The sequence below is a fragment of the Nilaparvata lugens genome, chromosome 4, assembly GCF_014356525.2.
Source record: "Nilaparvata lugens isolate BPH chromosome 4, ASM1435652v1, whole genome shotgun sequence".
In the NCBI taxonomy this organism is placed as follows: domain Eukaryota; kingdom Metazoa; phylum Arthropoda; class Insecta; order Hemiptera; family Delphacidae; genus Nilaparvata; species Nilaparvata lugens.
The window spans coordinates 23,342,550-23,353,191 of record NC_052507.1 but is presented as its reverse complement, the minus strand read 5'-3'; the positions used below and the strand labels follow the sequence as shown (position 1 = coordinate 23,353,191).

Sequence of the window (10,642 nt, the reverse complement as noted above, 5' to 3'; positions counted from 1 at the left end):
CGCCTTTCCTTCCATACGCAAGTACTGTTAGTAGGCAGTGGTGCCAACTTGAAGCAAAGCACTAGCCGAATGTCCCCGTCGGCATCAAACGAGGAGCCCCATTGTAATCTAATTGGGAGGACGGGTGGTTGGGTGGCTGTTGAATTTTATATGCGGTGGCGGTGTTTTCAAAGGAGGATGGGGTGATTGTGGCGCACCATTTGAATGGGCTCACTTTGAAGATTGGAAGTTTCGGAAGATATAAGTGCATTGTAGATGAGAAAACTCATTTTGGTTAATTTGAGAGGAGAAATGGAAATATTGTAGATAAATAGAGTACATTTATGTGCAGTGAGTTTATTCTGAGTCAGCTCATGTCGATCGATCGATATGATTGTGGGCTGTAACGAGGTCTCTCTGATTGTGGAGCTGCGCTACTGCGCTAGCACACAAATTGAACAAATTTGGATGGAACTTATGCTGTATACTGGTTATGCTGTTTGGTGACCGGGAGCCTGAGTGCTTTTCGTACGACGAACGGTCGAGATATGAGTTTTTGCAGCATAAAACGATTTTTAGCGTCAAGAAGTGGCGCGTCAGTCGTCTGTATTGCGCCTGCTTTTACACAGAATTCGTAGGCGTAGTTTGATTCCATTAGGAGGTTGTCATAGAGACAAAGCATAGAGAGTTGGAGTTGGAGTGAACACTTGCTGGTGCTGGTGAGCTCGCGTGCGCCAAACTCGTCAGCCGCAGCGCGGGGTGAGGGGACCTGGAGTACTAAACAGAGAAGAAGGGGGAATAAACATAGTCTTGGGCTTTAGCCAGTGCAGCCAGCGCCCGTTGACGCCCTATAACGTCATGACAATTTCGTCACAGAGCCGAGCTAGGGGTCATACAGCTCCGCCACTCCGCCAGCGCCAGCCGAACTGCGGCGGAAATAGCCGAGCGTAGCAAAAAATAAATGTTTTAAACAGTCTGGCCAATAGCGTCTCGAGTCGGTTATCCTTGTTTCAAAGCGGCAACGAGGTCGGCATTGCCAACCTAGCCACTATTACACTGAACCGGTCCAACAACTGCACTAGAAACTGCCTGAAACAGCTCAGGTTGGTATCTACGGATATTTTATAAATACAGCCAGAGCCAGACCAGTGGAGAAGCAAACGCTCTCAAAACCAACTCTCACGCTCTCCGTATTCATCGTTGAAAATATCATTGATCATTCAACTGTTCAACTATATTGAGTCTCCAAATTCTTTTAGAATTGGGAGGTAGTGTATTCCCGGAGAAGAATGCGTGAAAAGAAATGAAAGAGCAACAAAAAATAAAGTATAAAAAAGTGGTAATCATGGAATTGAATAGGAGCTCTCTCTACAATGCAGATAACATGCTGAAAAGTAGATGATTAAAACTGATAATTTTCGAAGAATAAGTTTTCCAGCCAAAAATTGCCTGGATATAGTCATTGTCGAAAACTAAATTATTGACAATGACAATCATGTTATCATCGATTAACAAGCATTAATTTTAAAAAGAAACTATCAAATGGATCGAAAGTTAACTTGATATTACAGGATGAATAAAAGAAAAAAATCAAGATGATTCGTAGATGAACATATTATATTTGAAAAAAGTTGAATGAAAGCTTCTAAGAAGAGGTGCATGAATTTAATTACTCGTATTTTGATTTTGATGAAAAAAAGATAAATTTTAATCATACTATTACAACTTTGAAAAATTGAGTTGAACGTACATTTTACATGCAGGCTTTGTAAGATGTTTTATGATAGTGAACTCTTCAAACGAGCTGATCATTTCAATGAATGTATTCTATTATACTGTGCATCAATTCAAATAAATTATTATAACTAATCAAAATAAACTTTGTATGTTGGTAATTGTAATTAGTAGCCAATCCTATAATAATTATTGAAGATTGCACATAAAGTTTTGTCTATTTTTATCCTCTTCTACCAAGTATTTTCCTTCGATACGGTATTATTGATCAAAAAGCTTTGTTTCATTTGGGTTGTGATGATTAAAGAGTATTTCATCAAGAGTTTTTATTGGAACTCATGAGGTTGTATTATTGAGCAAAAATTATATTTCATCTTTATAATTTTATTTTTGTCTTGTTTTATCATAGGTGCGGAGAAACACAAGTCTTTCTGAGTTTGAAACAGACTTGGAAATCAATTGAAATTTCCCGGTTTTTTGTGCTAGGCTGTTATCAGTCAACTGGCTGCCGGTTGCCTCAGTCTGTTATCATTGCTCACGTTGCGCCTAGTATGCGTGTCAGTTTACGAGTGATTGCGATGGAAACCAAAACGAAGAGAACAGAATAGAACGAAGCAAATGTCAAGCGCTTAGTGCTTTTGAGCTGTAGGGTTGGCAGCAGTGTTGGAGGGCCAGGACGGGAGAAAAGTGGCGATGCAAGCGGACTCTAGGAGAAACTCATTTAGTTGTGTTCCGTGTTTTGTGCTGTCGACATGAGTCAAACGCTATGTGGGACATGCGATCTGTATCTGTTTGAACGAAATGTGGAGTGATACTCAGGTGAGTCCAAAATTCAACAAAAATATCTTATTTATCAACTATAGTTATGTCAACTGGTGTATGCATGTCACTGAATTACAGCCATTGTCACAGACTTGAAGATAGTTTGAAACATTCCCAACCTGTAACGTCACAACATTCTGTGTATTCATTCCTTCTCTGCATTCCAATAAACATTGTTAATTTATATTTTATATCAGTTGAAATATAATACCTTTATATCTGAACATTATATGGCAATAGTATACACAATATAATCCACGAAAAATAGCTTGCTTTGGATTATCACCATTGATTTTGATAATAGATTAGTCAGTCACTCTCTCTCTCTCTCCTCAGACAACTAGCATTATACTCTCTTACATTTAACTATTCATTAAATTAAACTTTTTTGGCATTATGAAATTTTAAGATAAAAATTTCTTAAACGAATAATACTTTTGTAGCCAATTTACTAAATACTGTCGAGAGGTACTCTATAATAATATATTGTAACATAATTCTTTAAACTCTTACGTCCTATCATAACATTGGAATTTTTTTACTACTTGATTATCAGTTCAGTAATTGTATTTTAAAAAATCAAACCAATGTGATAAATCTAATCTCTTATTTTGTTTGGTACTGGATTTATTATTTTTTCAACCTACAATTTCTTACTGCACTGGACACTTTCAATGATCAACAGAAAGAACATTTTCATTGTACCTATATATTTATTTGCTTTTCCATTGCATTCGAAAATTTCAGTTAAAAATTCCATTTTGTATAATTGATGTGTTTTTTGTGCCTGAAGATGCAATCATATCTACAATTTTTATCTTGTCATATTGTCCAGTCAGATAGATCTTGACTTAAAGTTACTGTTACTAGGTTACTCATGTGAGAATAATCCTGTCCTATACATCTTGTAATACTTCTCATACACAGATCTCTCTCCAGTTTTTTTCAATGTTTTAATTTTGTGAAAATTTTATGTGAAGATAACTATTTTTTATTAATCTGAAAGGATTAATTTACTGTTATTCAAATGAGTTTCTTGGATATCAAGTCATACTCGTAGTTTTTTCACATATTTCAAATTTGGTAGAGACTATTCTGATTTGATTAATGATCAAACCTTAAATGAGCTTAGATCAGATACGACATTAATCAATATTGCTCATGCACAACACCTCTTCAATAAATTGTCAATAAATTTTCAAGACATTTCAAGACTTGAGAATAATGTTAATCCAGCATGATTGCTGCTCCTATTACATTTACTATTACTATTTCCATATCGTAATAGTTCCATACAAAATATTATGTTTGTCTGATAATGATTATCATTGAAACGTTTAAGAAGATTCACTGAAAAAAATGATATAATAAATAGTAAAATTGATTATAATATTAAAAAGACTGTATACTAAAGCTTTTTGAATGAAGAGTTTAGACCTACTAAGTAATTGAAGATTGATTTTCATAAGACAGTTTACTAAAGCTTTTTAGGATCTCATAATAAATTATGTTTTTAGAATGTCATTGATTAGTTTATATAATTCTATTCTGTTTTGAAGTATTATTGGATCCTACATAGGAGATTATGTAACAATGAAGTGGTTCTTGTTGTATTAAAGTGCGAATTTCACTAGTTATGTGAGTCCTGAAATAATGCAGGGAGTTTCAACAGGTATTCTTTTGTACACTGATCTGTCATCGTAGTTTTTACACGTGTCCGTGAAAGACTAGAGCTTTTGAATTGTTGCGCGGTTCCCCCTCACGCCTCGCCAGTCCTCCCCACCACTCGTTATCACGCCTAGCGCTTGGCAAAGTGTGCCTTATCAACAAGACGTCTACGGCCAAACTTGGAAAGAAAGTTTTTCAAAGCAGGCAACGACGTTTGGAGTGGGGATGACGTATGAGTGTCAACTGCCTGTCTTTCAGTTGCCATGGTTACGAGTACACATCACTGAATTATGGGATGGCACGTGGTCCATTCAACTTAACTACTTGGTAACAAATCTCCCAACTGGCACTCACACACACACACACACGCCAACAGTGCAGCATCTAACCGCTAATCGTTTTATCCGATCTGCAGATGAATAATGGCCTGCAATCCTCAATTGGTTCGCCACTCCACACTTTATCTATCTAACAACGTTCTCTGATTGCACTGGGGTTTTCTCACGATAGTTTTCTATACACTATTTATATATTCCACCAGTACTGTACTGACTCATAAGAGGTTCTTGCTAATCAATCTTGAAAATTCAAATGAAGGAAATGGAAAATCTCGGGGAATAAATAGAATAGAATACACAGAGGATGAATAGAGAATAACACACGGTGATGAGTATTGAACTCTTCATAATTACACAAGATTTCGACACTTTATTGAGTTCATGAGACATGAAAAACTGAACACTTGTATTAATACCACTTATCGGAGCTTGTTTTCCGGAATTTATAGGAAGAAGGGCCAAACATTTAGTGAAATCAAAATCAGAATGCAATACATTCTACGTATTGATAAACTCACTGGTTAGAATAAACAAGTCTCTCGGTTTTCTTGTAGGTCTATATCGAATTATGGTTTACCATCATATAATGGAATGAAAAGTTCGGTTTACGTTTCTGGTCACGTACTTCCTAGGAAGTAGTTTACTTTTTATGTACATTTCTGTGAATAACTAAGCTGAATAATCGGTCTATTATAATAAACCCAGTAAATAAGAATATGAATGTATTTCGGAGCTTATAAAATAAGCGTTATTCCCATTACGTATGACTCGACAGTACTTACAAATATTATTCTCGATTCAGGTGAATTTTGTTTACGGTATTTGGTTGTAAATAATTTGAAATTCCAGTAAAATATGGAGAATCAGTCAGGTCTCCCAACGCTCTTGTTAAGTGGAACCGATATACAATGTAGTTCAGAGAAAATTTATCATTTAGTAGTCGAAACGTTTTTTGAAATGTCAGCTTTTCCAAATTAGAAAATATTGTATCCTTGACCTACCATACATTTATCTATTAATTATTTTCAAAATAATTGTCTTGGTAGAATTTGTTCTCGAATCTCATAATTGAAGCTGTATGCTGATCAAGCATAGCTTCCTATTTGGAAGAAATCTGAATGATGACAGAGTAGAACCGTAGCATTTGTGAACTCCTTGATTGATCACTCAATTTAGGTAATTCCAATAATTGATTTCGCCAACTTCAAAAGAAAAAGACCCAACAATCTTTGTAATTTTATTTTGAAGAAAATGTCAAAAGCTTATATTCATCATAACTTTATGATTAAATCTAACATTTTTCTTTTGGTAACCAGTTATTTATAATCTTATCTCCTGCATTAAAAGTAGGCTACTGAGTTGTCCGTTGAAATCAATAACGTGTCATCGAATATTGCCGCCCTTCTTATTATTCGCCCATCTACGAAATTGGTCATTTTTAACAGTGAGAGATTTTCTTCATTTCTCTAAATGATCTAGGATGCATATTCATTATATTATTTGTTACACTATTATTTTGTAAACAATACATATCTATGAATAAATGAATTTTAATTAAAGCTTGCTTGCTGCTTGTCATGTTTGGCTTGCTGTGAACAGTATTACATTTAGAGCACTTTGTGTAGAAAACATGATTGGGTAGTCAAAAAAATACCTCCACATACGTAACTCGGTCAAAATCATGAAAGCTTCCAACAGTAATGCAAAATATATTACTGCATCATGGAAGTTTATTTTACTTAGCAAGCTGAATAAAAAATTATTCACTTAGCTTTCCCTCGTTTTTTTTTTACTAGAGCTGTCATTATTCCTCTGCTTCTCCTTCGGCTTTTTATTACATCTCTTTCGTTTTCTTATGACTGTTCGTTAGGAGTTGGTTTCCTCTTGCACCGTTGCCATCGTTCTCCACTCTTCTGTCACTCTTCGACTTCAGTCCTGATCGTCATCGTCGTCTTTTATGTCCTCTCGTTTTACGACTCCAGGTTTTTCCAGTAGGAAAAAGAGCGAGTGCCACTCATTTGCATGAATAAAACGGAATAGCACAAATACGTACACCGGAGTGCATCCAGCAGATCCTGCATTATCTCTCTCCCATCGTTATATCTTTCAGATTATTACTTTCTTTCTCTCGTACTCCGTTCTTGTTGCACTCATCAAATTCGCCACTACGTGAGTGGCCGGCAGAAATGCGGCTTGCTTTTTAAAAGGAAATTTACCGATGCCAACGCCTTAACTCTCTTCAAGATTAGATTTAATTTGTCCAACTCAAGTCATTTTGCTATTATACTACTTCGGGTTAGAATTTTATACGCCCTCCGCTACTATTTACTTGGCTACAAATTGCAATTTTTTATCATTTTAGTCCATTAAGATGTACAGGGTTTATTTATTCAAGGAGAGCTAGAGAACAACTTTGTAATCTATATTGAGACTGGAGAGCCAGTGCCAGGAATTCATTGTTGGAGGGAACTGGACGAGATGACAATTTCCAACTTGCAGGATAATATATTTCTCGAGAAGCAGCTCACTCTTAATAGTAAATAGCTTCTCTTGGATCTTGTTCAATGTAACTGAACATTTTAACATTTTTATTTTGTATGAATATTTAACCGAATTCTATATAAATTGATATTACTTATCAATCACTCGATTCCAATAAGGAAATAGAAATTGGGCTTGAATTTGGTACTGATTGTAGGGAGGTAGAAAATTGCTAGATGGAAACTTCATTAAAAGAAAACCTTTTAGCTTCAAATTTTCTCATTGTTCATCCCATCAAAAATACGTTATTTTATCACATTCTTTTATAATCATAAGCCACTTTCCCAAATAACTTCATATGAAAAACGGAATAAAGAGTGTTTCCCGGAGATTGATTGTGTTGTTTGTGGAAATTGATAGTGAGATAGCCGGTGTATGTGATGAGGCCATGTGCGCTGGTGGCATTGCATTGCACTGCATTCTGCACTATAAGCCGGCATTCGTGTTTGACCCGATTGTTTTCCTTTTAAATTGAACGGCTCCATGTCAAGGTCACAGCGTGAGACACGAGGGATTACGCCGGTTAAGTGATAGCTGGCTGGCGTGGAGGTCCCCCGATAAGGCGTGCGGCAAAGGGGAAAGGGGAAGCCTTATCGGGATTCATTCAAGCATCTCTGCCTCCTCCCTCACCTGATCCTCCTCCTTTTACGGTGATAGATCTATTACGATGATAGTGGCAGGCAAACGCCGTGTACCGGTGCTCTCCTTATTTAGTGAGAACGGGAAAGATAGAGATGAAAGATGCTGCGGCATCTCCTGACAGATTCCTGTCGATATGGAGAAAGAGTGTCGTAAAAAAGCGATGCTCCTTTTTGTCGTGTGTATGTCGTGCACTTTCTTTTGTTTGGGTTTTGGTTTGCTGAATGAAAGTCTGCTGTTCCTGTGTGCGATCGGAAAACTCCCGTTTCATTCTAGTCTATATTCAATCTCTGATACTTTTGATATCCATCTGTGATGTTCGTGGATTGTACCAACCAGAGAGTAGATAAAGATAGAATATTATTTCTATTCTATTGTTTCTCTATGATCGAAGCCCACCCTCTTGGTTGGAATCAGATTGAAATGGATTCTAAAGCGTTTTTCGAAAGTATGAATTAAATTGAACTTGGCCTTTTGTTGATTGCATTTCATTTAGGTCTTGCTTCAATTCATTGATCTAAATTTTGACTTACCACAGCAAGTTTTGTTTGCCAATGTAAAATATCTTCTCATTCACATTAATATAGCTAAAATAAGCTATATTTGAAGGCATCAGACTTATTGAAGATTTTTGTTATGGATCAGACTTGTAATCCATTTTTTGTAGTTGAATATTCTTGATTGTTATTTATTCACCACTTCATTAATAGCATGTGATTCTCGTGTATGATGCATATAATTATCATGTTTTCAATACCCTGCCGTCAAACTTACTCCCCCATTACTGGTTTAAAGTCCAATCATGTTCTTTCTATTCAATGACTTCCGACAAAACTTTATGAGCTAACAAATGATAAGACAAGCTCTTTAATTATTGCAGACCTGTTTTGTGGGATTTTATCACGAGGAAGGGTCTTTCCCTAATTATTAGTTACGGAGTATCAGCGTATCGCTACAGGTTGTAGGCATGTCCTGGGTTTGTAGTTTTGAGGGGAGGGTGCATTGTTTTCAAAAGCATTGAACTCGGAAGAAAAGAGCGTAAAACTTTTATGAATGAATATTTTCGTCCCCTCCTCCACCATAAAAGGCCGTCAGCAAGTGTTGTGGAAAAGAAAAGTTATTCTGTCGATTGTTTATCGACTGCTACCGTCGAGTGATGTTTGAAAAAGTAATCGGTGCCAATGGGGAAGGGGGAAGAGAGAAGAAAGACTGGGAATGCGAAGTCGAGGGAGAGATAGAAGAACAACAGCCGAAAGTTAGGTCAAGGAGAGACAGTGATGACGGTCGGTCAGTTTAGCTCAGTTCGAGTGGGAGATTCCAGCTGAATTAGTGCACCAACTTTTTACAACTGCAAGGGAATGGAAGGAGGAACTTTTTAAAAACTTGCGAAGCAGTTTACACCCTCGAGAGACGGCGGCATTCTTTTGTCGCGTGGCCACAGCTCGCTCGCTCATTCATAGCCTCTTCTTCCCATTGTTTGTCATTTCAACAGTCAGTTTGTGCGCTCCATTGAATTGCAATTCGCTCCATGCTGTATAATTCCAATTGATCATTATTTAATTGAGATAGAGCCGATTCAGTTGCATTGTTTTCATATTGAATGGGCGTTATTTGTCTGTTATCAGCGATAATACCTTAATCTCCAGTTATAGTTAATAAATATTTTAACAGAAGTAATATACTGTACTTCATATGAATAGAATAGGTCATACGACTGTAGGCCAACTGTTTGTATAATAAATAACTTCCGCGTAATAATGTTTTTGGTTAGCTTTTAATTAACTATGGATACATCAAAACGCTTAATATAAGCAACATCCGAGTACATCCTAGATATTGGTTTCAAGATTTTGTTCAGAATAATAACATTGTCTGTTTTGTTTCGTGCTTTGCTATAGCCATTAGCAATATCTCATCAGTATGGAAGATTTATTCCTGTTTATTTTTCTTAGTGTTAACGGTTTATTGAGTTTTTTACACGAATTTGTATACTCGATAAACCATTATAGACGCGATTATTATAAAACGTTTTCACATTAATATCGCATCGAGCTTGTGATCATCAATCTTTCAGTCGACTTGCTCACTCTCATCCACGAGTTTTTACAAAGTTTGAATGAACCTAAACTTCCTGAAATGGGGTTGTTTAGCGAAGAAACGTCGAGTTCAATGCAACTTGCTGGAAAGTTTAGCAGTCTAATAATATTCCTACGTTTCTGACTTTCCAAACTCAGCTGATGCAAGTTGGTTCCCTCCCTCCATCGTCATACGGATTCTTCATTGATGTACCGTGCGTGTAGGCCCCTTCCCTATTTTCTTTATCCTTCCTCCTCTCCCTTCACCTCACATTCGTCGTCCAGTGCACGGTTGAAAGGGTAGCGAGCTCCCTACAAAACATCCCTGTTGCGCCGTTTTTAGGGGTTGGGAAAGCTAGCCCATATAAACCGTGCGCGGTATTCCCTTCACCATTCACTACCCGATGTACGCTCAACTTCCTGCTACGCTACCCCTGCCTCTCAACCCTGCTGCTAAACCCCTTCCTGCTTTGAATCCTTCCTTCCTACTCCTTGCCTCGTCACTACGTCACCAAGCATTGGTCGAGCTACGGTTGGTGGCATGGGGGCAGGGCAGTAAAAATGCCTCATACATCTTCAAAACGATGCAAGACGTTGAGCTTTCCATTCACGCTGCCGGGTAGCTAACCTTCCTTCACTCACCCCCACCCTTGCCGACTACACATGTGTGTATGTATTATTTACGCTACTCGTAACCTTGAATTTCCCGAGGGTATGAGAAAGTGTGTGGATAAAGTGGGAGACATTATTACGCTACTAGGTCTGGCGCTTCCTCTTTCTCTCTCAGTTTGGTCTGTGCTCGTGCTCGATGCGGTCAATGAATACAAATGCGACAGCCACCGTGTT

At 37.3% G+C, this 10,642-nt stretch overlaps 1 protein-coding gene across 3 annotated transcripts in view; it reads left to right on the top strand.

Moving 5' to 3' along the window:
• Nucleotides 1–2,347: 2,347 nt before the first annotated feature.
• The window catches only part of LOC111047203 (basic-leucine zipper transcription factor A), a 50,445-nt gene continuing 42,150 nt past the window's right edge, over nt 2,348–10,642 (top strand). Inside the window, exon 1 of one of the 3 annotated variants that reach the window (XM_039427129.1) lies at nt 2,348–2,532. Coding sequence is in view for 1 of the 3 variants with exons in the window: in XM_022332895.2 (XP_022188587.2) it covers nt 2,515–2,532 (18 nt within the window). In the remaining 2 variants the exon portion in view is untranslated. The remainder of the gene's footprint in view (nt 2,533–10,642) is intronic. The other 2 variants (XM_039427131.1, XM_022332895.2) reach the window with 2 other exon arrangements.